Source organism: Apostichopus japonicus, chromosome 17 (assembly GCF_037975245.1).
Source record: "Apostichopus japonicus isolate 1M-3 chromosome 17, ASM3797524v1, whole genome shotgun sequence".
NCBI lineage: Eukaryota > Metazoa > Echinodermata > Holothuroidea > Aspidochirotida > Stichopodidae > Apostichopus > Apostichopus japonicus.
Window position 1 is genome coordinate 27,452,000 of NC_092577.1, and position 27,425 is coordinate 27,479,424.

A 27,425-nucleotide genomic window follows, 5' to 3' on the forward strand; every position below is an offset into this window, starting at 1 on the left:
CAGTGGTTTACATCTTAAACATTTTCACATAGTGTTTCATCCCCTCAATTTGAGGGAATTATGAGGCAACCTACATGCATAATGTCTTGAATGTTCTTTAGCTTAGTCATTCTGAGCCATATAAATACACCACAAACTATCATGTCAAAATATCACTACGCACAAATTATATACGTACAGATGGATGCATCATCAATCTCTTTGTAGAGTTATGAACTCAGTAAGGAAGGTCATATATGACATATTGCCTACGTAACTGTTCCGACTTTATCCGAACTAAAACTCAAGGGCACTTATCTCTAACAATTTCATAAGGTACTCTCAAACTTTTTATGAGCGATGTGCAATTACTTCATCCCACCCAAGACAAGCTCTGAAATATATGCAGTATTAAATCTGGGCCATTCATTTCATGTTAAGTTGATACAGAAGGCAAAAGTAGTCCACCTGAAGAGTGAGTATGACAATTAGTACAATTCACATAGGCCTATGGAACAAACTTGCCTTTGAAACTTATTATTTCAACATGCAAATTTGGATATACTGTACGTCGGTGGCTGTGATGTTCACCAAGAAAGGTAACACAATTTTAGTTATACAACTGCCCAGAATAGTGAATGTTGCAAATGGATGTTTATTTATTACTATACCTCCACATATGACCTCCAATGAATTTGTCAGTGCCTGAGTCAATTTTATTCTAACACCTAATTCCCATGTGCAACATATTGAAGGCAACCTCCCTTAAATGAGTTACATTTTGAGTGATTGTAGGTTTGGGTCTCTCCTTTTATAATGTGTAATTGACAGTAGATATTCCATTCTTGTACCAGTTTTTATTCCCTTACATCAACTTACGATTGCCAATAAAGAAATACACAAAAGTCATGGGGAAAGGAGCAGTTTGACTGAACATTATGACCTTTCACCATCTATTCATGTGAATTTTTGTATATTGTACTCATATACATTCATCAGCCAATAATTGTCACTAACCTTGGTTTTGTCATTGAAAGTCTCTTGGAAGAGAAGCGGATTAAACGAATTTGTATTTTGACCTTTCTTGATGACCATGATATTGACCTTTCATCCTTCAAGATTTGATGTTTTCTTTGTTTTGTCATCCAGTGACAATATTTAAATAGTATTAAAGTGGGTTGGTTCCTGGCTTTTGTGTTATGGCTTTTGCGGCATGTCATATTGGAGTTCCTAACTCCTTGAAAGTTCAATTGTCTTAAAACAAAACACCCTTTTCCTTTTTAGGATGTCATATTGGAGTTCCTAACTCCTTGAAAGTTCAATTGTCTTAAAACAAAACACCCTTTTCCTTTTTAGGAGTGGAGACCAGAGAGAGAGAGAGTAGCGCTTCACAGAAGGCAGTACAGTGTTCCTGGCCCTAACTCACTCTGGCATATTGATGGAAATCATAAATTAATAAGGTAGGCCTACATCCGATATACATTAAGGAAGTTGACATAAAGCATACATGCTTAACATATAATTTCATTGCCTTCTGCATCTTAGAAGATGTATAAAAATGGTGATTTAAAAAAAATCAAGTTTCTTGCATACTCAGCGAAGGCTAATATTGTATGGAGGCAGACAGTAGTTCAATCATATAACAATGGACAGTGATGATATTAATCATATGTGTAGTACACAAATTGGATGATGTGTGTGTAATATGTGGCAACCACACTGGATATTTTGTTAGACATTGCTATGAATTTCTAAAATGGGACTACAGAAATACTTGAAACATACGTTCTTGGAATGATCATGGTTGTAAGTCATGTTTGTTTTCTAACTTAAAAGATTCAGTTTGATAATTACACCAACTGTTGATCATGCATGCAATTTTAATGTTAAATTTTTAAGATGGCGTTATGTAATATATAGGGGCATTAATGGTTACATAATTCCAAGGGGAGGGGTGTCCCCCTCCCCTTTGGAATTTTTTTTGCATTTCCAGGTGGCCTCAGATGCAATTTGGTGCAATATAGCACACTTCAACACCCACTCCATGTTTGTAAATAATTTTGCATTTTCACCTGGCCTTAGATGCAATTTGGTGCTCCAAATGAGATTTTTTCTGCCAAAATGTTTTCTGTTAAAATGAAGAATGTTGTTATCATTTATTGAGAAATAGAAAAAGGAGTTTTCTGACTTGCGAAGCCGGGGGAGGGGGGTGAGGGGGGCGGAATGATACTTCCGCCCCCCATATTTTTCACTGGGGGCTAGCGCCCCCCAGCCCCCGGTTCCTACGCCCTTGGCGGAAGGTGTTCTGCAGTATGGGTTGCCATCGACAGTCAGATCTGAATACCAGTGTCTGTGCATTCATGATGGCACATCCTTTAAGATGGCCAGGGTGTGGGCACTTCATTGCAGGAAGGAGTGTCCACAATCAGAAAATTGAAAGACTTTGGAGAGATACAGTATGTTCACAGTAAGTTGTAAGCTCAACCCACTAATATCACTCAATGTAAATGGGCAAATGTCTGTCTCCCTGTTATAAGTCTACTTCTACTACAATTGGTGGCTGATTTTTCTGAAATTTGCAGTAAAGGTGCCACATTGGGATACAACTTGTTCATGTAAAGATGCTTGGATAAAGGGAAGCGGAAATTTAATGTAATTTCCATAATTTTTCAGTTAGAGTTCTCAGTCCATCTTCAATACTATGGGTACATCATATGGTAGTGAGCTTTATAGTGAACCAGGTAAGGGGTGATACACCTTATGGGATGACACACACACGGATGAGTATACCTAGAAATTGGTAGGGTTAACAGCTTTTGAAAATTATGGCATTGGATTAATCTGCCTCATATACTTCCAGGGCAGAATTTGCTAGTCAATGTAGCTGGTTCCCTTGTGTTGTTGAGCCATCCACCTGTACGGCATAGTTTAGTTATTTAAATAGTGCATAGGTACAACACTGTACTATAGACTCATGGCACACTGTACTGAAAAAGTTACTATGACAACACTTCCCACTTTTATTCTTCGCATTCTCGACATTGTCAGGGAAAGTTAAAACGAAAGTCCTGCTTGGGTAAATGGAGAAGTGGTTTGGGGTAAATGTTTCCTAACTTTATTACAATACAGTATAAAAGCAAACATGAATTCAGGTAAATTATATGGGGTTTACTATATTTAAGTCACCCGTTGAATGACCTAACATGGAAACTTGACCTCTACTGAAAAATTGTAACTCTACACCCTTTAACTTTAGCAAAACTTAAAAGACCTTGTTTTGTCCTAAAGATCCCTACCAAAAAGGCATATATATGTGTAAGGTTCCAAACTATGTGGAATTATATGCCCAAGGTCATACAAGTCCAACACAGAATACAATTTGCATTATAAATTTGCATTTTATGGACATGTAAGTGCAATTTTAACTTTTAGTACAAAATCTTTAAAGAAGTAAAATTTGGTCTCAAAGTGTTTCACCAAATATCGCACTTTCATATACATTTTAGACCACATCAAACCATTTTGTGGAAAAAAATTACTCGAATTGTAGCTGTAAACCATCCTTTGACAAAGAGTAAAAACAACTGACTTTACCCAGCCAAAATCACTAACAACATGTTTAAAAGGTTAAAAAATATGAAAATATTTGCCCAAGATACAACTGTACCTCTCCAATCTAGAATACAATTTGCACCATAACATGGCTTAGTCAGGAAATATTAGTCCAGGCTTGTTCAGGCACCGCCACGGGCGACCGTACCTTATGTCTCGCAAACAAGAAATGCTACTCTAACAGAGACACAAATGAAGCTTTAATGAATATAGTTATTTGTATGTAACTATTTATTTGTAAGGATTGTAATAAATGAATACCTTTCATATTGCTTTCGATTAATCTTTTGTTCTTATTATTTTTTTACCTTTTTGTTAAAGAAGCATTCATCACTGATTTCTTTATAAGAATGTCTACTGACTGTACATTGGTAAAGAGAAAAACTGATCCAACAACTTTTCAGTAACAAGCCCAATGATTAAACAATGTAATACTTCAATATGAACTATTCCTAGCTTACCTTTACTGTCCAGTACCTTTTACTTAACTAAATTTTGATGACAGCTTTATACAAAAGAAATACAAAGAACTAAAACCAAAGTACATATCTGTACAAAACTGATATAACTGTGCATCTGGCAAAATAATGTATTATTGCATTAATTGATAGTAGTGACTTATAATATAACCATTTCACCTCAGTAAACCATGATACAATCCCCCCCCCCTCACCCCCATTACCGAAAGAGTGGGTTGTGACAGTCAAATGATTTCATTTAGACTTAGTTATATGTAGAAACACTAATGCAAGGCTTGATACAAAGAGAAAGTAACTGGAACTTCAATGTCACTGCAGCCCAAACTCTAAACCTTAGAAAGTCCGTGGTATTTACGTTTGACCAAAACACTGAGCGATAATAGTACTTTATGTAAATACTGTTTGGCAAGCAGGTATATTTTATTTTCTATTCAAATCACTGAGAACAATTGGATGGATATCTGAAATAAACTCTTTATGAAAATCAAAGGTTTGACTGTTCAATGTTTGATTTGTGCACATTGTTTCCATCTGACAAATGGGTAAAAGCCAATTTTAGGTTACTTGACCTCTGACATTAATTAAACATGCACTAGTTTTGATGATCACACACCTACCCATTGAGTTTGAACGTTATAGGCTCACACAGATACACACTTCCTCACATTTCTAATATGTGGTGAAATACAATATCTCATTTCCCTTTGCATTGACATTATAGCCCAATATGGATGTTGGGCATTGTTTTGTGTTTACTTTATCTCATGCACACAATTAAATATGATGAAACTTATATGGAGATTGTTCGTCAATCAACATTGTTCCTTGATTATGACATCATAATTGTAGATCAGACTATAGATCAACCAAAGATTTAATATAACTGTAAACTTTTAATCGTTATAAAGGGCATGGGAATATATAATAAAGATTGGTTTTGTTTTTTTGTGCATGTTTAAATTTAAAAAAATCTATAAAATACTTTTTGTTAATTAAAGTTACTTGTAGAAGGATGAGATTGTGGATCAAAATTTGAGTGTGTGGAAATGGGGCCAATGAAGAAAATATACAACAATTGTGTTGCCAATCATCATTATAGCAGAAATAATAGTGAAACAATAGCAGAAGTTACTGCTTTCCAACCCAGGGGAACATATAGTATTGCTTCCGTCATCAATCTGCTAAATTTTTCTGCATCTTTAATACCCCTTGGAAGATGCAATTCTAAGCCACATGTCGATGATGTGGGATATGGCTTGATGCCTTCGACCGGAGTAAAAAGAACTGATGGCAATTTGTTTATCAAACCCAGTAGGTGGTATGGAGTCTGCACCGGTACAAAATCTTAGGATACGATGCATCCCAACAACAACACTTTCATCCTCTTCTTCATCCGACATGCTGCACTCACCAGCTACAGAAATGCAAAGATATGGACAATAAAGTGTTAATAAAGGTAGCACCAGCATCAGGTCTTTGACAACCAGGCCAGGGAAGGGGCATGTGCATCTTCCCCCAAAAATTTCATAATACTTTTCTTCAAATTACTTACACTTAAAAGCAAATACTCTTTCAAAAGCAAATAAAAACAACCAGTAAGAAATTGTAGGAATGCACAATGGTTTCTCGTCTCATGGTTATTACAATTATTGAACAGTGACCAGAGCCCAACTTTTAAAATGGTGTCTTCTTTCGAGTGCAAATGCTCATTCTGTTAGTGTCATCATCAGATAATGAACCCAGGTGATGTTTTACCTGGAATGTCCTCACACTTACTCTTCATAAATATACATAATAATTTGACCCTGATCCTAAATCTGTCCTATCTTTATATTTTAACATTTCAATACATATCACATCCATGGTTTAGTGCCTTTCTCCTACATGTTGATGAGCAGAAAATGGCTTAAAACCAACTCATAGATTTCTTGACCTTTGACATCATGAATCATGCTGGCAAGAGTTTATATGGTCAGGCACCTACCCACCATGTTTGAACTTGACCAGACTAAGAGTGTAGGAGTTTGCGACACATTTGTTTTTGCTCACACACTTCCTCACATTTCTGATGTGGGATGAAGTACAATATGTCCCTATACATTAGATGCAGGGAGATGAGATAACAAAACATTGCTCATCAATTTGAGGAGGTGACATCACACCTGCTTGCTTCCTTAAGCTCAATTTGGGTAGCCGACGTGGTAATTTTATCTGTGAATATCTCAAGAACCATACAAATGAATTGAATGCAAATTTCCTCAGAATGCCTGAATTATGTTCCTCTTTTACTTTATAGATTTTGGTTTAAGCCCTGCACTCGAATAAATCTGCATTTTCTCCATTTTAACATACAGTTATCGTGCATACAAGGTATGCGTCACACTGACCCTGACTACATCTATACATGTAACCTTCCACAATGCAGAAGCATACACGTACCTTGGCATTTCTGAAGGAATTGCTCCCAACAGAACACAGTGTCACCCTCTTGGTCTTCCTTCACAATGTCATCTGACCAACTGACTTTCAATAACTTCTTTAAAGAAGTAAAAGTGAGCTCTTTGGCTGTAGATGTTAGTAATTGTTTGAATGGCATGGGATCTTCAGCGATCATTTTCCATAATCCACCAACACTGTCCATTCCTTCTTGGATTTCTTCCACTTCAGCCTTACATCTAAAGTGAAAAATGAAGACTACCATGTATTTCTAGTCACAAGTTACACATATTCTTTAACAGATGGTTATTAGAAAAGACTGTAAGATGGTCAGTGTACATAGTAACTTTTCACATACAAATGCAACTGCTCTTCATAACCAGAAAACATTAAGAGCCCAAATATATTCATGAGCCATACATGTTAATATACAGGAACTTGTGCACACCCAAATTAAGAGGGATTATGTATCCATGTGGCAACATGTAACAGGCATCAGTTATCATGTTGACAAAGTCTATTTAGTGACATAAAAAAATACATGTATGAATATTAATGAGGTCAAATTTTATCTCATAAGCATGTACTGTATCTATATACTTATATTGTATTATCCAAGTACAAACTTATAAAGCTAATTAGCTTTACACTAATGAGACAAACTATTGTCAGAGATGTCTGTATGAATGTAGTGCGAAAAACCTTATATGTCAAGGATGATAAAACTGGAACATGTGTTTAAAAGCTATTTTTTTTTTTGCAATTTCGTGAATATTAATGCCATAAAGTTGGGGGTGTCATGAAATTGTGCTTAAATTATGTACCAACATCACCATACCAGTATGAACCAAATTTTACATTAAGCCCCACCCATTCATTAACATTCATGATGGTAAATAAACACATTATACTCATCACATGGCATCTACATACTAAATATGACATTTATTCAACTTGTGGTTGTTGCCCTAATCATATTTTACGAGCTGTTTTTAACAATTTCCATTAAGCCCCACCATGAATATGTAAATGAGGTAAACATTTTTGTTGCAAAGAACACAGATATACTATGCAGGGGCGTATCCAGGATTTTCTAACCCGGGGGGCGCGAATTACTATCTAAGCGGAGCGCCACCATCGGTTGGCGCGGAGCGTACAAGAAAATTTCTGGTTTTGATACCCCCCAGATCACCGGAAATGGCACTTGTCGGGCTTGAAATGAGCAACCAGATGTACACTTTTACCTGAGAACCAAGTATTTCCCAATAGTGTTTTCCATCCATAACCTTTTTGAAGATTGTCACCAGTCACACATCATGTTCGACCTCATCGCATGTCCTGTGGATCATTGCTTTTGTATAGATGATTCTACGTCGCGGCCCACAATACCCGAAAGCCCCACTTTTCAAGGTTTTAAACCCATTATTTGTTCAGAATGTTGGTCAGGAAATTTTTTGAAAATTCAGACACAGTTAATTTATTGGTGTAGAAATATTAAAACCTCTTATAACGGCTATTATAAAACTTGGTAGAAGGAAATGAAAAATAGCAGATATTTCCGATATCAGATTTCAGATATTTCGAAACCGAACATTACATGCAATGGCGTAGGAGGCGGGGCTACAGCCCCCCCCCCCCAACCAAATTTGTTTTCCCTGAAAATTCTTGCAATATGCTGAGACTTTTTCGGGCACCTACTGAAAGAAAAATAATTTGCAATGATGTAGCTTAAGGAACTGAATAGTTTAAAATTTATCTCCTTGGTAATTAAAATAAAGTTGTAAGCTTGTCCGACTAATTCGCCATTAAACATTTCGTTTTTTACATTAGCATCCGGTGGTATACTGCGCAACTTTTACGGACCGTACGGTACACGATGGCATGCAATGTAATAACCGATGCTTGCTTATATGATATCGACATAAACATGTTGAACGCTCGCGAAGCGCGCGAAAAATTTTGGTTATATTTTGCGGGCAAGCCGTTACAGCCTGCAAATCTAATTGGGCTCCTGCGCCTTTGACTACACACATAGACAGTTTTGAGGCTGATATGATGTGATATCTGCTCTTTGCTTTACAAATTTCGAACAGACGTGTATCGAGTAATTTGCCAAGGGAGGGGCGAAGTCTGTAGGCAAACTATCTAAGCGTAGCGCCACTATGAGTTCGCGCGAAGGGTACAAGAACCTTTTTGGCCGAAAATGCATCCCAGATCACTGGAAATGACACTTCCCAGGCCTTCTAAGTTGCATCTAAGCATTTTCTATTTTGAAAATTACTAGCGATATCATAAAGAATTTGCTCGGGGGGGGGGGGGCGGTCGCCCCCTTCCCGAATTGCGTCATGTTTTCCGACGACTCGGTCGAGTTCAAGACCAGCCACAGTTGGTAATGATAGACCATATATAGTATATATATAGATACATTAGTGAGAGAGGAAAAATGGAAACGTCCAAAATTGAGTTGTCGGTGTAAGGGGTAGGGTGAGGCGCACGTAATCCTCGATCTGTCATTGGCTAACCTGTGTATATAATAGGGATCAGCGCTGTAATTATTACTGTTCCTCTTTCTCTTCCCGGTGTCTTGGCGTTTATCTTCTACTCCCTCCTTTTCTCCTTTTTCTCTCTTTCTTCTTTTTCTTTTCCCTTCCTTCCTCTCCTCCTTTTCTTTTTTCCCCTCTTTTTCCCTTTTTTCTTCTCTTTTTTTCTCTCCTCTTTTTCTTACCTTACATCACCATACAAATTATAAACTAAATCAGACACACGGTTTCAGAGATATTGATATTATAATAATGTTATGGTAAGCCCGCCCAATCATTAGTATGCAAGAAGCCCCACTAAAAATGATAGAGATCATCTGCTCACCACAACCGAAATGTATACCGAGTATGACATCAATCAGATATTTCCTTCTTAAGACACTTTCTACAAGCTAGGGCATCGCATATAGACACACACAAGCAAGCACGCACACGTATGCATAGGTCCCAATGGATGCCACAGCATCAGAACAAAATGATCCATGAGATATGCCCAGCATACCGTTTAATGGTTGTGAGTAATAATTTTAACATAATCTTTCATGTATTCAACTTGTTACAGAGTGTGAAATGTATATATACCTAGAAAACTGGTGTCATGAACTTACATTCGTGATGTACTATTGATTTTCTATATATCCTTACCTGTAAAATACATGCTGTTTGACCAGAGCCTTGATAGTGTCTTCTTTGGATTCCATTGACAAAGAATAGATCTTGTTGAATCCACTGTTGGCTGCCCAATCGCTCACCGCTGATAGATGATATACCTTCAATCTTCATTGGTCAATAAATAATAATTCATGGATAGTCTGTTTTATGTTACACCAAAAAAAGGTAGTAAATTTAAACACATTAAATGCATGGTACAAACCACTTTTGAATTCTGATCAAAATTAATGTCTGATTAATCTAATTAATCAACTGACATGCACAACAGATACAATTTGGGGGCTTGTTGTGCTCTGTATGCGCAATTAGCATAGTAATTATGAAAATGTGTCATAATGTAGTTGTACTCAGATTTCAAGTCTCACTGAAGATTCTGCTTTATACCAACCACTCTTCAGAAATATATTCATAAAAATTTTAATTGAAAGCATGAAAATGTGATCAAGACAATTATTTTACCTGATATGGTAACTTTTTACAGAAAAAAAAAACATTGGTCTAAGATACTGAGTTAGCAACATTTTATAAACCCCAAAACTTCAATAATATTTTTAAAATGTTTACTTTTGAAGATGGAAAATTAACGTATATCTGCACATCTTATAGAGTCAACACTACAGCAACATGTTCAAAACTGATTACTTATCAAGTGAATAAGTTGGCATTTTGTTTGGCACAATGGTAGTTATCAACGTTTATTTATTTATATCACTATAGAATAGAATCAAAGAAAGTACCGTCTTTAAATGACGCAGTACATCAATGTCTGTAACATCTGATATCTCTATTTGTTCCTCTGGCTTGCCGACCTTCCTGACCATAAGATTATACAATCCTGGGTGCAGCATAGGGAACCTGGCCCACCATGGAGGACACTCCATGCAATGAACTGCCCTGCCATTTTGTACTACCCCATTTCCAACAAATTGATGTCATGGGAGAAGTAAAGCTTTCCATGCTTTCCCTCAAAAATGCTGAGGGATGCCAACTGTTGTGTCAACAACAATCTGTAAAATATATAAATTAAGACCACCAAAACGGATTATGAGCACTTTGTTACAAACTAAGATATATAAAAGATGCTAAAGTGCATTTGGTCTATGACGTACCAAATTGATGTATTATTTGCTGCTTAATTTGAGAAACAGGATGGCATGGTAAGTATGTTAGACTACAATAGCATCTACAGGTTTCAGTGACAAAACAAAAGCTCATTTCAGGACGAAGATGTCACACGCTATTGATAAGTATGACATCTGCTACAAAACTCCATAGGCACATTACATAAACACAATGCAAAAATGCATTGAGGTTATACTTTTTAGCAAATTACCTGGCATGGGGATGATAATATTCCAACACTTCCATACCAAAACTTCAGAACTTTCCATAGACATGATTCTAAGATAGTTTCACCCTTTAACCTACAATAACACTTGTGCTTAATGAAAAACTTATGGTACAAAATATACATTATTATCATTGTCAACATCATCAGTGGTTACAGTTTGACATCATATGACTTTTCACCTCATCCAAAGACAACATGCAATATAATTAGATTACCAGCTTTAAGATGAAATCATGCATTTGAGCTTCTTGAAATCACATTTATAACCACACAATCATGAGGTAAGGAACAGTAAATGACTGGAAGATTGAAGTTTGAGTTTCATAAACCTTCATGTAACTTTGAACTATAGCAAAGCAATAGAGCATTTATACTAATCATTCAAACAACAAAGATTAGACAGAGAAAGAGAAAATATGTTAAAACACCATAACATACCTGTACTAGTTCACGTCCAAACTTGCAAGACTGCTAAAACTCACGAAAGAATTATCAACTTGAAGGTGTGGTTGCAAGCACTGAAGTTTGTTTACACCAAATACAAGATGGGGATTTAAGCTTAATTAAAGCCAACCAGTACAAGTAATAGTCAAAATTCTTTAATCAGTGTTTTTATTACTACCCAAGAGGAAATTAACCTCACTGGGACATTCAGTCATCATGTGTGTTCATTTAGAAGGTGCAAGAACTTACAATATTAAAACTAAAAGCCTGATCCAGTACTTAGTAATAGTAGGCTACATTTTGAAACCTAGAATTTTTAGCATGCTATAATTTGGGGCCAATGCAGACTTTTATAAAGATGCATCAATCATGCTTAACTCACAGAATGTTGTTATATTTATAAAGCCCTAACAATATTGCTAGAAATGTTAATGCAAGTAGTACCACTACCAGGCCTATATTACTACATCATTTTGTATGACCTAGCTGGTAAGGCTAATCCTAGGCTATCAATGGAACTGGTGATGTCATCAAATATTTGATGATATCATCAAATACAGAATAAAAACTATAACAGCTTGCCATCAGCACGAACCAGTTCTTACTGTGTTACAAAATGTAGAAATTTACAGTAGTTACTGTATGCTCTATGTGTATCGGGTGGCTCCATCCAATGTCCATGCATACTCCTAACATATTCACAATAACACACCAAGTTTCAGTTCAGTGCTTCAAGTGATGAGTGGTGGGCTACAATTTTATTACCATTTTGGCACAAATTGGCGATAAAGTACAACCCAGTATACATTACATTATACATGTAGGGATTTGATAATAAATAAGATTATTTGAGGCTAATTATTTATTTAGCAATATGCTGCCTACGTTGGGTCTCTGTTTGGAAGTAACTGCGAATGCGCCTTAAACAAATTATTGTCTCAACGGATTAAAGGTCAGTCACATGCATAGAGGTAAATCCGACTTGTTTCAAGTCGGTATCATATTTTGGGCATTTCTATATTCGGGAGTGTATTCTTAGACCCGTTTACGTATACTCTCACACAAGACAGATATAGAAACAAAACACAGAATCGGCAATATCTTAACTTATGTTTTCTGTTCAATATATGCTTCCATCGTATGGTTCCGCACAACTGACTAGCTCGACCGTCCCCACCAGCTCAAACTAGCATTTCATTTGTACATAAGCGTAGAAGGGCATGTATATTACCGACTTACACACATTGCAAAAACAAAGGGCGGCGGAACCGGGGGGCACAGGGGGCACGTGCCCCCCCACTTTTCCTCAGGTTAAAAATTGTGCCCTTTTTCTACATAAAAATTGAGGTGTCTCAAGTTAGCAAGAAGCCAGGGAACCAGAATGAACACTCGGGAAGGGCCGTTTCCGGCCATCTGAGGGGTTTGTAAAACAAAAACTTTCTTGTACGCTCCGCGCCAACTGACGGTGGCGCTCCGCTCAGATAGTCGTGCATACAACTTTGCCAATCCTGGCTACGCCCCTGACTTTTAATGAATTTCTGTGGGTCAAACTCAAAGCTATTTCGAATGGAAAAAAAATTGTTAAGATATTAACAAGAAATAAACTCTAATTCGGAAGATTCCTACATTAGCAACTAGCATGTTTTCACCTCAATTTGTCTCAAAAGAAAACTTGTTCCTTGTTTCCCAATTTGCACATTGGATATTGCAGTGCTAGTATGCATATTTTCCTTGAAGGGGGGGGGTGGGAGGGGGGGGGGAAGGCGTTGATGGAGTGATGTGTATACGCAAATAAGATCATACAATAAGATTTAAAAAGGGTACTAAATATAAGGCTGCATCAGTCCAATCGAATTTCTGCAAAGTGCCCTTTGATGTCGGTGCCCCCCCCCCCAGATTTAAAGTGCTTCCGCCGCCCTTGGGAAACTTAAAAATGATCTGAAAAATAACCGTTTTTGCACACTTGTCATCTTGACAAAACGCTGACAATATAATAGTTCCGTTTTTAAGAGATGTATTAAGTGTGTAAACCGGTAAATAGCTGACAAATATCGCCGTTTTACACACGACGTACTACTATCTCGACAAAACTGAAAATACCTCTTTATCGAGAAAACTCTATCTATACAAACTATCAAAAATCTGAAAAGATGCTGTTTTGTACAGATATGGGTACTTTCAAATTTTTGAAGGAAGTTGAAAATGTGGTATAGAACAAAGAAAGAAAATTGCTTATTTTTCCTTTGATTTGTTTTAGTGTTGCTACGATAATCGTTTTCAATATCGGTATCGGCCGATATTTGCAATATCGGCAGCATATCGGTATCGGTAAAATTTTGCCTAATTGCCGATAACAGCAAACCGATATTGAACTTTTCTTTTTAACAGCAGAGCTACCTCTTTATACTTGCAATGATCTGTTAATCTGCCCAAGACGATCCATTTCTTTAGCGTCAGTTAAACTCAGATTCATTTTCGATTAATATCCATGGAAACCTGACCCTCCGTAACCTCTAAAAACATGTCTACGGCGCGCGAATATAACCAATGACCTTCGTGAACCTTGGCCTACACACAGCATTAGTGCAGCATATATACACTGTACTAACCATTCATTTTCTCAAAGGCCTCCGTAAAAACCTTGAACATGATGTTTAACCGCACAGTTCAGCAAAGTTGGAAAACCTTGTTCAATTTCCCGCGAACACAAAATACTGACAACTTTTTTATTTAAATTGTCACGAAACTGATAAATTTTAAAATCACAAGTTAGAGTACCTATATAATGTTATAAAATGAAAAGAGATTTAATCTGTCTTTCAATCTTTAAAAAGTGCAACTTACAAAACTTCCGATATTATGAAACAAACAACGTTCAGCAAAGCCCTGTTTCTAGACTGCCTAACAATGAATAACGTGCACTATGCGTACATTTTTACAACTGCAGTGTTTAACCCTATACCCAACTACCACGGTGCCTGTGCTGTTAATTTTCCCAGGTACCTTCCCAATCACTGTGAGCTCATCCCCTGTGTAACACCTGTTTGTTAACATTTTTGGCACGTTGCCAAGGAACTTTTTAGTTACGTGAGATCTGTAACCGCCGAGTTGGTTAGGCTATTTGTTATACACTTAACTATGGTAGGATATTATTTTTTCCGTATTTTTGGAAATTCTAGAAAATACTTTCTTTTCCACCCGCTTAACAACAGATGTGGTCTTACGGTATATTCATAAATGGATGCACTAGAGCCTTGTTTACATGACATTAGTTGCATTTAGTACGATATGCCAGTTTTGCGTGAATTTTTCGAAAGTGTTTTGCTCGATCTTTCGTAATATTTGAAAATGTGTACCACCTTACTTTCCGTACACAATTGGTCATTTCTCTACTGATTTTCAGTTTTTTTTTCCTCTATACGGTCAAGTGAATAAGTTTTACATTGAGTATAAACTCAATAAATTATAACTTTTACATTGTGATCGACAGTTCGTAACCTAATTAAGATGCAAATTTGCAAGCATACGTTAACACTGTAAGCAACTTGTAAGTCTTTACGATGTTAAGGCTCACATTTACTGCGTCCATTTTATTTTGTCTGTTAAAAAATATCGGTATCGTATCGGTATCGGACCGATATTGGGATGATAATATCGGATATCGGCCAAAACCGATATTGGTGATATCGGCGCAACACTAATTTGTTTAGTGCATAAAACGAAGGGGGAATACCCCTACGTAACCTCTTTGTCGTATAATCCACTTTTAAGAACCTAAAATGTTGACTTTCACTACTCAAATTAGGAACTTCAATAACTGGAAAATTAAAATTGAAATTTTGAGATTCTAAAGGCGAATATGCCTACATATGACATGTTATAAACGTAAGTGCTACATTGTGAGAGTAACTTAAACTTGTACAAAAGAGAAAGTATTGCTACGTCACAGCGAAGGAAACAACGAATAGACAAAGATTGTTTCAGCAGTAAAGTTTCATGTTCCAACTGTAATTCATGTCTATGCATGTCATTAAAGGAATAGTTCAGGTGTCACAAATGTTTATCTTATATGAAAGAGGACAATAAAAGAAAGCCAATAGTGAAGAAATTATTCAAATATCTTTTTCCGTTTAGGAGATATTCAAGTTTAAAATTCTATCAGATTGTGTAGAAACTGCTGAAATCAGACTAGCTGTGACGTCATATCCTCACATTCCTGAAAAGTCTTTGTTATTTTATTCAAATATTTTGTAAGATTTTATGACTTACAACCAAAATATATACGTCAGGAGATCTCTTATGTGTCAAGGGAAGTATTTGAGATTTAACATGTGAAGAATGTTTGATTATATTCTTTTAGATTTGTGAAAAAAATGTAATTATTTTTTAATGAAATATATTGACACATGTTAAGGAAGTGAGGATGTGACATCACACCTTCACAGTTAGTCTTTCTACACCAGTCATTTGCAAAGAATTTTGAAATCTTCAAAATGTGATATCTCCTTAACGGAGAATGCTATCATGGTAGTTTCTTCACTATTCTGTTTGTCGTTTTAAGCTCTTTCATACAAGATAGACATGTCAGACACCTGAACCAATCCTTAATAAAATAAAAGTTTATAAACGTCTACTACCGCCTTCACCCATTGACCTACGGATAGTCTATCAACTTCCCAGTTTACTCGTAACTTCGTATGAGCTCTGGAGTCAGGAGAGGCTTCAGATGACCTCCAAAATCTATTCTCATAGTCCATTTATATATTTATAGTTCATACTTGCAATCTATTTACTGATAAATCATAGTGTTGGCCCATTGTCACTATTCATCGAGAAACATGACGATGATAATCCATGGTCAATCCAAAGTCACAGTCCAAAGCCACACTACATAGTGACACCCGTAGTGACAGTCCATAGTAACACCTCACAGTCCATAGTAACACCTCACATTCATAGTGCATACTCCAGGGCCCATTGTCATATGTGCATAATGACATCGTGACACCCTGTCCATGGTAATTACAGTCCATGGTGACAGTATACATTGACAGACAACGCCCTTTTCTTTTCCCCCTTCCAGGAGAATGTATTGGTTACTCTACCAGCGAGACTATATGTCATAACAGCACAAATAAGTCAAATATATGGAGAAAGAGAGAGAGGTGGAGAGAGGTGAAAAGAGAAAGGCCGGCAGTAAATAGTCTTCATCAGAGATATTTTTCTATTCGAATAAGTTACGTCATCTTCTTCGTCGTATAGCCAAGTATGTTGCCGTTTGGTTTGCTGGTTTGGTCAGAGGACCAACAGTGTCAATGCTCAAGTTTCTCAAATCGTTTTCACTTTTGACGATCCTATATCCTAGCAAGTTCATGGGGGCTTTGCACACACTTTGAACTCTTTTGACTAATCTCCATGACATGACATCTCGCCATCTATTTATGACGGCAGAGGTGTTACGAAAGGTTCCGAATGTTTCGTTACAGATCTGTATGGTCGAATTGCATTGTGTATTCTTTATCAACCATTTCGTGACGTTATCATTTAAAGAAAGACCCACAAAGTTGTATATTTCCGCTGCTTTTTGGACTGGATTCATTGCTACGTCTTCGTATCGAACAAGTAAGTACTTTCCGACCATCCATTCGGGAGGTTTTATCCAGTATTGTAAATTACGTTGCATATGCTGACATAGATCCACCTCGTCCTTGGCACTTTTACCTTTCCTCCTAATCAAGTCTTGATTGGGCAGTGTTTTCATACGCGATATTTCGGTCGGTCTTGGGTCGCGCACCAAGTGAATAATTCTTAAGTCTAAATAATAACTCAATGGTTCCAGATATGCTATGTCTTGCAATCTTATTAATTTAATCGCCACTGAGTCCTGTTCACGGCATGCTTCTGAAAGCTTTGTCAAACGGTCTTGCACAGAGAGGTTTCTCCTACACAGATCGCATGCAACCAATATTCTGCTTTTGACACATGACTGATTCAATATCAAACCCATGCTAGAATTATTCCACTGACATTGTAACGTATTATTGATGATGGAAAACGCCATTTCGTTAAAGTTAATACCCGGAGGATTTTTCCGTTTAATAAATAACATCATTAATTCCCTGAGCGGTTCATATAAATAAAATACCCCGGGAGAGTTATTGAAGATATCACCTACAAATGTCGAGCCTGATCTCTTACCAGTTACGATCACAATCGCTTTTTTGAATACGGGCGCTGAGCCCCTTCCTGTTGTTAACGTATCAGAATTGTTGTTCTCATAGACTGGGGTTGGAAGTACTTCACTGGCGTTCCATGCAGTCGTTTCCCTTGCATAAAGTTGGTAACTAGCAGGATTATAGTATTTACCTGCGGAAAAGAACGTATAAATGGATCATGCTGTTCATATTCAGCAACGTGAAAAACCCGAGGAAATTGTTGTATTTTGTTAACATAAGATATGACCGCCAGTTATGATGAAGTATTCTTGATGCAGAAGTCAGCGGACGTAGGCCCTACACAAGATTTACGCATGGGAAATTGCGCCACTAAAGGGCTGCACAGAGAAGCCAAAAAGAAGCAGTGACACGTTTACACGTGTGGACATATATTTGAACTGTTCTACTTACACTATGGTACTGAACATATATAAGAAGGGATTATCAAACATTTTAATCACATTTTGTTTGGGGGGGGGGGACCAGACTAGAAAAGCTTATTTCTATTCTGGTTTCTATATCCATCACATTATCTGTTTTGTTAATCGTACATCAGCTTCAGTCTGAGCAAACGATCCAAACCATGTCTTATCTATGCACGTATGTAAAATAGTAATGAAACTTCAACTTTATTGTTATGTTGTGAAATGATAGAAGATAAAAAAATAAAAAATATCATATCATATCATATCATAACAAAGCAGTTAGTTCAAGCTGCCTCTATACATACACGTTTCACAATTCACGTTCTGTTTCATCTAAACATGAATGGTTGGTTGGTACGCATTAATATTATGTTAGAATAATGCTAATTGTCACATCCCTTTGAACATTTTATGCCTTCCTTTTTTGTGCTGATAAAGGGAGGGGCTTGCGACGAGAGAAGGGATTTGGCAATAGTAACTTATTTATCAATCTCCATTTAGTGAAAAAGTCGAATAGCGTCTTATGTTGATCAATTTCAAGTTGAAGCTAGGTTCAGAAAAAAAAGTGGTTTATGATAAAGACTCGATTGCTAAGGAAGCTTGTATGAACCTCGCATGTGATATTGATCCCTTCACTGAGTGAATTTCAATCTTGTAACTATAAAAATATATATATATTCAGAATCCTCGAATTCAGAAACTAAAACCTTGAAATCCATTGTTTTACGCCACTTATAGTCACTAAATCAATTAAAACATCTTGTTTTAATGTTCCTGAAGAAACATGAGTTACATTGAGTCCGTAACCAGAACAGTTCCATAGCTTGAACTGACAAACCAGTTCCATGATTACATTTACTGAAAAGCTCAATGCCATGATAATATAGGCTGCCAGACCAGTTCCAGGATAGCATTAATAGATAAACCAGTTCCATGATAACATTAACAGATAGACCAGTTTCACGATAACATTAATAGATAGACCAGTTCCACGATAACGTTAATAGATAGACCAGTTCCAAGATAACATTAATAGATCGACCAGTTGCATGAAAACATTAATAGATAGACCAGTTCTATGATAATATTAATTGATAGATCAGTTCAATGATAACATTAGCAGATAGACCAGTTCCACGATAACATGAGCAGATAGACCAGTTCCACGATAACATTAATAGATAGACCAGTTCCACGATAACGTTAATAGATAGACCAGTTCCACGATCACACTAATTGATAGATCAGATCATTAAACTATAGATCAGTTTCCTGGTACCATAACACGGTAGACCATTTCCATGTTATGTATAACATGCCAGTTTGATAAATGCTTTTAGATGCGACTGAGAATCTCTTTGGCGACATCGCCTATGATTGTATATTACTCAGATGACACAGTATATAATGCTGCACTGAATTGTTCAATTGGTGTCTTTAATTAACGCACGCACACATGGTGTTCTGGATGACTTTATCCCTTATGAAGACTTCGTTTTTTTTCGCTAGGGCGGTATGGGTATTTTAGATAAGAATTTTAATTCAAAAGAAGACTTAAATGCACTGGGTATATTTGCACTTCAAGATATAACAAAGATGAAGGAACTAATGATAATTGCCACCGACTCATCGAAATGTGCAAAAGCTGTGATTTACATATCTTTAATGGTCGTTTCGGTTAGGACTTGGCAGTTGTTAATTTAAACCTATGGGGCAAAAGTTGCATTGACTATGTAGTTGCTTCTCCTGAATTGTTTCAATCGATCGAAAATGTTACTGTCGATGAAGTTGATCATGTTTTATATCTGATAAGCATAATCCTCTTTTATTCACTTTAAGAGTAGGTTTACAAGAGAAGACATGTGAGTCACTTGTGGAGCAGTACTCATCACCCTCTTGTCATGTGAATAACACTAAGCTAAGCAAAAGAAATGTTTGGACCAAGGATAAAAAGTCGTCTTTTTTTCCAAATTAATTTAATAACGAGGAAATTTACATTATTGTTAATGACTTAGGTAAGGATGATGTGAATTATTCTGGACAAGATGGTCGCCCCCCCCCCCCTCTCTTGGCTACGCGGCTGCCTCAAGTGAGGTCAAACAGAGAGAAATAAACTCAACTCAACTCGTTTGGTAAGAAAGCTTACATGAATCTCCTACATGGAAACACTAAGCCTGTGATCTGGTCTCAAATCAAAGAAAAAGATGAAAGCGAGGTGTCAATGGGTAAAACGACAGGTAAATGATTGTGTAACAAACCTTACCTTGTGTGAATCGTGGTTCTTTATAGTTGAGTTTCTTTTGAGGTAGAAAGTCATCACTAACATTGCCGGAGAAGTAAAAGCGACCAAAACTGATAACTAATGTGAATGAAATACACCACAAAAACCCGCAGCGGAAACTTGTGACTGGACATTGCCTCGAAGGAGCGGCTTCTGAAGAAGAATACAAATCAACGTTATAATATGATATCCGTTAGTTTCTGATTTGTTGATCACTCTGACTTCTGACGTGACATTAATATAGATGTTTCTAAGTATGGTTTGTAATTGTACCTTGCCGATCATTAATTTATTACAATAATCATGCCGTTCATTAGTCTTCTCTATTATGGTCGTCGAGTGACCAGCACTTTCAACAAATGCTACCTGTAATATTCATATCTTGTAGCAATGACATAATATAAAAATATATATTTTCTGTAATAACGGTATCTTTACGCAATGACGTAACCATTAGCACAAGTTCAGTTTAACATTACAAGCATGTAGCTATACCTAGCTTCAGTTTCAAGTCCACTACAGCACCGCAGTTTAGTTTAATTACAAAGTTTACAAAGTTTTCTTCGAATGTGTGTTTAACTTGTGAACTATATTTTCAGGAAGACTGTGTACAAAAACAATCAAAAAACAATTCACTGAATATTGTTAAACAAGTAAAACAACAACAATTAATGCAAATCACATTTCTACATGGTTTAATTTCTGAGATAACACTGGCTCATGTCATGGTTTGGATACCTCGTAAAACCAGGGAGTTGTTACGGAACTCCCTGGTAAAACACACACACATTATTACGTGAGCTCATTATAGAAATATACTTTATAAGGAGCTTAGGATAACATTACTACAACATCACCTCAAAAAACATTTTTCCAATAAAGTACAATTTTTGAACATAAGTCTTTTAGATTTCAATGCTTTTAGGTTTCATAGACTTCACTGGACGTCTGCTTGTTTAGAGTTGGGGGAGGCGGGGAGGCCGGGGAGGCGAGGGAGGCGGGGCTGGGGAGACGTGGGTGGGGGTCGTCCACTCCCGTTTGCGCAGGCCACTGACGGATAAAAATGTTCACACTCCAAGCATAAAAGAGAGAGAGCCCTAGTAAACCGAAAACAAAACAAAATTATCAAAACATATAATGAATAGCTTTAACAATACAACAATGAGTAACATATGTTCTTGAAAATGTTATTTCCCCAATCAACCATTGTCATTAGGTACTTGTCTTATCATTACTTCTTGTTGGTCAGCTTGGGTAGAGTCATTACTTCAAAGCCCCATGTAGCCCCTACCATTATCTTTCTTCCTCACACATAAGCCATCTGCATCATCAATTCGACTAACCGTTAGTATTGATTACACTATTATTTTTTCTCTCATGTAATATTGCTATAAAAATGTAACAAAGAGTGCGTATACTTCTTCATTTCACTTCTTTCAGTTTGTATAAAGTCATAATCATGATAAAAGAAAGATAAAAACTCCAACCAGCACATTACATGAAATGGCTCATAACGATGTTGTCCCTTCTAGGTCTATATGTGATACCTTTTTCCTTGAAGTATACGCAAAACAACACTCTATAAACACTTGCATCAGGAAGGAACCCACTCAAACTATAGTTTAGGCAGAAGAGTCACTTACATACAACGCGGTTGTGGGACAATTCAAACAGAGGGCGATGTTTCACTTTTGCTATATTCACGTATATTCGCAAATGAACCAGGAATCGCTTCAATTTTTTGGACAAATTATATTTTTATGTAAATGAACTATGATGATAAAATTAATCCTTTCAGAGTGAATTTTAGGCATAATCAATTGTATTCGACCAACAAGTGCACGTTACATAGAAAACTGGCCAACAACTGGACGTTACACCGTAGAAAACTGGCCAACAACTGGACGTTACACCGTAGAAAACTGGCCAACAACTGGACGTTACACCGTAGAAAACTGGCCAACACGTACAGGTGTGTATTGTCCCACTTGTCCAACATACTTTTTTTTAAAAGGAAAAGTCGCCCAGGAAAGAACCTGGGCACGAACCAAAACTACCTAACGACTGATCCGCCTCAACCCCAGTCCCCTTGCATCGGGACTGTGACTGTGTGATCATCGTCGGGTGCGCATCACCATTCCCCTCGAAAGGGAACATATATTACATATGATCTTAGCCACGTATATGACTAGTAAGAACACACACACACACATCCGCCTGCATGACTACAGATGTTTTGATTATAATCGAAACCAAAGCCTTTCACTCCTATATAGTGTAAGTTGAACAGCGATCAAGTTGTGTGCATTGTAATATTTTAAACGGTCACACTGTGGTTTTGTTCGCTTCCTACGCACACACTCACACACACACACACACTACGACTATTATACTAAATTTACTGATTCCCATATCGAGTTAAAACTGTTTCATTTCCCGTAACGTAAAGTTAATGATAATTAGACTACAAAATGCGTAATTTGATCTGTGTTAGTTGAGCACTATACTTCCTTGATCATCACGTACAAATGATATAGGCCTTCCCGGCAATTTATTCAAATACAGTTTATGAATGCTGTAAATTTAACTTCGGGCTAAGTTGACTGTTCATTTAGGCTAATTAAGCTCACCGAGTATAGTGATAAATATTCAAACGAAATATACATGAGTAGGAATAACATTTATAAAGAGTGGACACGTAGAGTCACGGTCCAGAAGGACATGCACTTATAGCCTGCCAAAAATTAATAGCCTGCCCCAAATAAACTGAATTTTGAATGACCTAGTACTAGAGTTTCTTCACGCACCTATAACCATTTGCAATGCACTGTACGGCACGAGAAGAAAGAATAAACCCACCGTTGAATAACTGTGTTGGATTCCTCTTCTGTTCCCGTCTTAGATTTGCCATAGCCAAATTGTTAATTCCGCTGAGGCAGTTTTACTGACTAGAGCACACTATTACCATGTTCGGTATCAGTTGTGTGTCCAAGTCCAAAATCCAAGTTGGCTAATATCGACTAGCGTCAAGTACCTGACACGTATAATGCGACGATAGTATAAGGGCGCTCGTTACAATTGAAGAAGCCACACGGAGTATTTGCTCTTATTTTTCTAACAATAATGGAACATGTAGCCCCCTTTCCCCATGAATTATACAGTTCAGAAGTCTTTACCTGTGTATGATGCATTAGGAACCAAGTACCATATCAGCCCGCCACGGAGGACGGACGTATGGTAAGCGGTCTTAGTTTTTTTTTGTAATTGGAGATGTATAAATATATACATATTAATGCAGATATCTTTTAAGTTACCATCCCTTTAAGGTGTATTTAATATTATAACACTTATCTGTAAATATGAAAGGTTAAAGTCTCAATGTGTGTTTGTTCACGAACTTTGGAAAACAAACTTCAGGAGCAGATTCAATATTTCTTCGTTTAAATGCACTTTGACCAAGGTGGGTTTAATGGAGAAAAGCTGTCGCAATCGAAAGAAAGAAATTTATTTTCTGTTGCCCTTCTGGCGCGAACAATTTACCGTACAATTACTGCGACCGCCCATATCAGCATGTTCATTACGCAAATGTAACCTATATATACTCATATCGTCCACTTTTTTGACCCAATTTCATGGAGGAAACGTCTGAAAACACCTGTTTATTCCTTGCAATGGAAGGAAATGACACATTTCGCAAGCTACATCGGTAAGACAGAAAGAAAGATATACTATTCAAGAGAATGGACCTAACACAGGCTAGCACACAGGCCTAAGGCTCTTTAACAAAACAGAGAGATATGATTCAGGGGCGTATCCAGGGGGGGGGGCGCAACAGGCGCGCGCCCCCGCCTATTGGCCGTCACCAAAAAAAAAAAAGTTTAGCCAAAAAAAAAAAAATTGATGACGACCTTTATGTGAGATGTCGGTGATCGCTCAACCCCCCCCCCCCCCTTCCGTATGCTTTATTTTTTGTTTGCAAAAAAAAAGGTTCTGGCGAAGTTCGGCGGCATAATAGTTTTAGAAACATAGATGGTAATTGTGTTTGTATTATCACTATAAACACTAAGTGACATGCCAGCCATACTAAATTGTGCATTTTGTGTCCATATTTACTAGAAATGTTGCTTATTATTAAGGTCGAAAAATGGATCACATATGGCCATGGGCGGCGATCCTGGGTGGAGGGGGATATATCCCCCCATGAAAATGGGTGGAGGGGATGTAATGCACCATATCCCCCCCCCCCCACCAAATGCCAGGGATAAGAATATTTTCATGCCTACATTTATGCATCTTCGTTAATGTACGGCTCTTTTTTAGCTTCATTTCTCGCCTACCATAAACGCAGTGCGATCTTTTCAAATAAAGCGTCTTTATAAAGCAAAAATAGTTGACTGTAGGCTTCATTGGCCCTATAACAACAAAATGTATTATTGCGCCCACGGTATTGATATAGTACATATATGCACCCTCATAGTATTCATATAGGCCCTATAGTAGGCCTACACACGTACATGTTCCCTCGAACAGCTGAGAATCTCATGTAACCAGGGTAATGCTTAATACACGTTTCACCTGGATGCCCTAGCAATCGGTACCTACTATGTGTAATTGTGTATTGCATGTGTATAAGCCTGTAATAGCCTGCATGAGGCCATTTTCTTATATCGAATAATATAAAAGAGCTCTCGAACATTCTAACGTTGCGCCTGAAACAAGATTGACAGGGGCAATTTTCCCAAAATAACACCCGAAATTAAAAAAAAAGTATTTTGGATCCTGATTATGAGATATTTCGGACATGACATCCCTATTTTAAAGTTGGGTATATGCCGCTTGGAAACCTCGGGAAGTGCCGTTTCCGGCCATCTAGAGGGTTTGTTAATCCCAAAATTTTCTTGTACGCTTCGCGCCAACCCATGGTGGCGCTACGCTTAGATAATCAACAAGGTCATATCCCCCCCTCCCCCCCCCCACTCGGAAGTACGGATCGCCGCCCATGCATATGACACCATTTTGCATTTCAGCCCTTCTTCGAAAGCAAAAATTGTACACCCCTCCCCTTAGACCCATCCCCCAGGACGGCGATCATTCATGCCTGGCGCCCCCCCTATTGGAAAATCCTGGATACGCCCCTGTGATTGGCCTAATCTGTTGGGCGGGGCTTGCAAATTTTGAATGAAGTTTGTAGAATCTACAGATAACTCAATAAAAATAATGATTATTAATATGAAAATTGCATAGAACGGTGTTATTTTCGCTTTTAGGGCAGAAAGCTGGAAAAGTCGAGGTTAAAATTTGGCAAACACATATGAGACTTTAACTGACGTCACATTTAAATACATCTTTAATATATTTACGGATATCTATATATTACCGTCATTTCAGAGGATATCTGACGCGTGAAATGTAGAAACTATTCAAATTAAAGTTGAAGGTTTACATTCTTGTTCAAGGCCAAGGCCGTCTCACACGACTTTAAAACTTAACCCCTGGCCATTGGTAACTTGTCACACCTACACACCAAAGTGTACACAATTCAAACAATCTATCCTGGGGCACCACAGTGCACCACAGCCACATCCACGTGTCCACCGGCGCACACAACTATATTTACAAGTTCCTCGCAAGTCCCCATTTATACACCTGGATGAAGCGAGGCAATGGAGATAAAGTGCCTTGCCCAAGGACACAACGCAATGATCTGGCCAGGACTCGAACTTGCAATCCTTAGATCACAGTTCACTATACCTGAACACAACGCCCCCTTAATAATTCGATATATGTAACTTCCGTGATACTATTTTAACAATATCTGACGTCTTGTTTAGAGATATCTCCTTCTATCTTCCATCCAATAATAAAATACAAAACGGGTTGCCATATGGAAGACTATTCCAGCTTTGATTAGTTAACTCTAAGGATATGCGGTGGACAGTAATTTACTATACACCCTTTCCGCGGTGGATACTAACTCACAATACACCCTACCCGCGGTGAGCATTTACTCACTAAACACCCTATCCGCGGTGGATATTTACTCACTATACACCCTATCCGCGGTGAACATTTACTCACTATACACCCTATCTGCGGTGGACAGTTACTTACTATATACACAATATCCGCGGTGGACAGTTACTCACTACACGCCCTTTCCGCGGTGGACATTTACTCACTATACACCCTATCCGCGGTGGACATTCACTCACTATACACCCTATCCGCGGTGGACAGAAGCTCACTACACATTCTATCCGCGGTGGACAGTTACTTACTGTACACCATATCCGCGGTGGACAGTTACTCACTATACACCCTATCCGCGGTGGACATTCACTCACTATACACCCTATCCGCGGTGGACAGAAGCTCACTACACATTCTATCCGCGGTGGACAGTTACTTACTGTACACCATATCCGCGGTGGACAGTTACTCACTATACACCCTATCCGCGGTGGACATTTACTCACTATACACACTGTCCGCTGTGGTCAGTAACTAACTATACACGCTATCCGGCCGTGGTGGACATAAGCTCACTATACACACTGTCCGCTATCTACTTATATACACACACATATATATATAATTATATATATATGTGTGTGTGTGTGTGTGTATTATTGGGCCCACTTATTGACCACATAGCCCGGTTAATCCCTGGCCCGGGCTTTTTATCCCTGACCCCTTCTCTTCAGGACTTCAAGTCTCCCAGACCAAATCCCTAAGCGAATTTACACGTTCCGTATCCATCACAGCGGTTGCAATATCACTTAGAGCCCGTGAACAAAGTACCACATGTATCCCCTAGATCAGAAATGGGTAATTATAACCACTCACCCACCGATTGCATGTAATTACTAGAGGGCGGTGTTTTTGTTCGCATCATGTTGAAATGTCTAAGGGGAGGGTTGTCTTGGAAAAACAGTTAACCATTAAGATCAATAACCAATATATTGCTACTTTCAAAAGTATCATGCGAACA

The 27,425-nt window shown here is 37.7% G+C and overlaps 2 protein-coding genes across 5 annotated transcripts; both read right to left on the reverse strand.

Moving 5' to 3' along the window:
* Positions 1-4,254: 4,254 nt before the first annotated feature.
* Positions 4,255-12,465, reverse strand: LOC139984506 (G2/M phase-specific E3 ubiquitin-protein ligase-like). 3 transcript variants are annotated; one of them, XM_071998422.1, is made up of 4 exons: positions 10,456-12,465; positions 9,692-9,823; positions 6,510-6,745; positions 4,255-5,484 (listed from the first exon to the last, which is right to left on the reverse strand). In XM_071998422.1, exons 2-4 carry the CDS (start codon positions 9,745-9,747, stop codon positions 5,270-5,272), a joined length of 507 nt encoding a protein of 168 aa, XP_071854523.1. In that variant the 5' UTR covers positions 9,748-9,823; positions 10,456-12,465; the 3' UTR covers positions 4,255-5,269. The 3 variants fall into 3 exon arrangements, with proteins under 3 accessions (XP_071854523.1, XP_071854524.1, XP_071854522.1); XM_071998423.1 differs by having other exon boundaries at positions 9,692-9,858; XM_071998421.1 differs by having other exon boundaries at positions 9,692-12,465.
* A 144-nt stretch (positions 12,466-12,609) lies between these two features.
* On the reverse strand, positions 12,610-23,449 carry LOC139984505 (carbohydrate sulfotransferase 1-like). 2 transcript variants are annotated; one of them, XM_071998419.1, is made up of 3 exons: positions 23,294-23,449; positions 20,417-20,587; positions 12,610-17,879 (listed from the first exon to the last, which is right to left on the reverse strand). In XM_071998419.1, the coding sequence occupies exons 1-3, from the start codon at positions 23,343-23,345 to the stop codon at positions 16,756-16,758; spliced, it is 1,347 nt and encodes a 448-aa protein (XP_071854520.1). In that variant the 5' UTR covers positions 23,346-23,449; the 3' UTR covers positions 12,610-16,755. The 2 variants fall into 2 exon arrangements, with proteins under 2 accessions (XP_071854520.1, XP_071854521.1); XM_071998420.1 differs by having other exon boundaries at positions 23,242-23,342.
* Positions 23,450-27,425: the final 3,976 nt, after the last annotated feature.

Excerpts from the sequence above, each read along its gene's own strand:
- LOC139984505 (XM_071998419.1), bottom strand. The coding sequence starts at position 23,345 with ATGGCAAATCTAAGACGGGAACAGAAGAGGAATCCAACACAGTTATTC. Across the intron at positions 20,588-23,293 it reads TCCAACACAGTTATTCAACG|AAGCCGCTCCTTCGAGGCAA; the intron begins GTGGGTTTATTC and ends ATTCTTCTTCAG. Across the intron at positions 17,880-20,416 it reads AGAACCACGATTCACACAAG|GTAAATACTATAATCCTGCT; the intron begins GTAAGGTTTGTT and ends TCTTTTCCGCAG.
- LOC139984506 (XM_071998422.1), bottom strand. The coding sequence starts at position 9,747 with ATGGAATCCAAAGAAGACACTATCAAGGCTCTGGTCAAACAGCATGTA. Across the intron at positions 6,746-9,691 it reads AAACAGCATGTATTTTACAG|ATGTAAGGCTGAAGTGGAAG; the intron begins GTAAGGATATAT and ends TTTTCACTTTAG. Across the intron at positions 5,485-6,509 it reads ATTCCTTCAGAAATGCCAAG|CTGGTGAGTGCAGCATGTCG; the intron begins GTACGTGTATGC and ends GCATTTCTGTAG.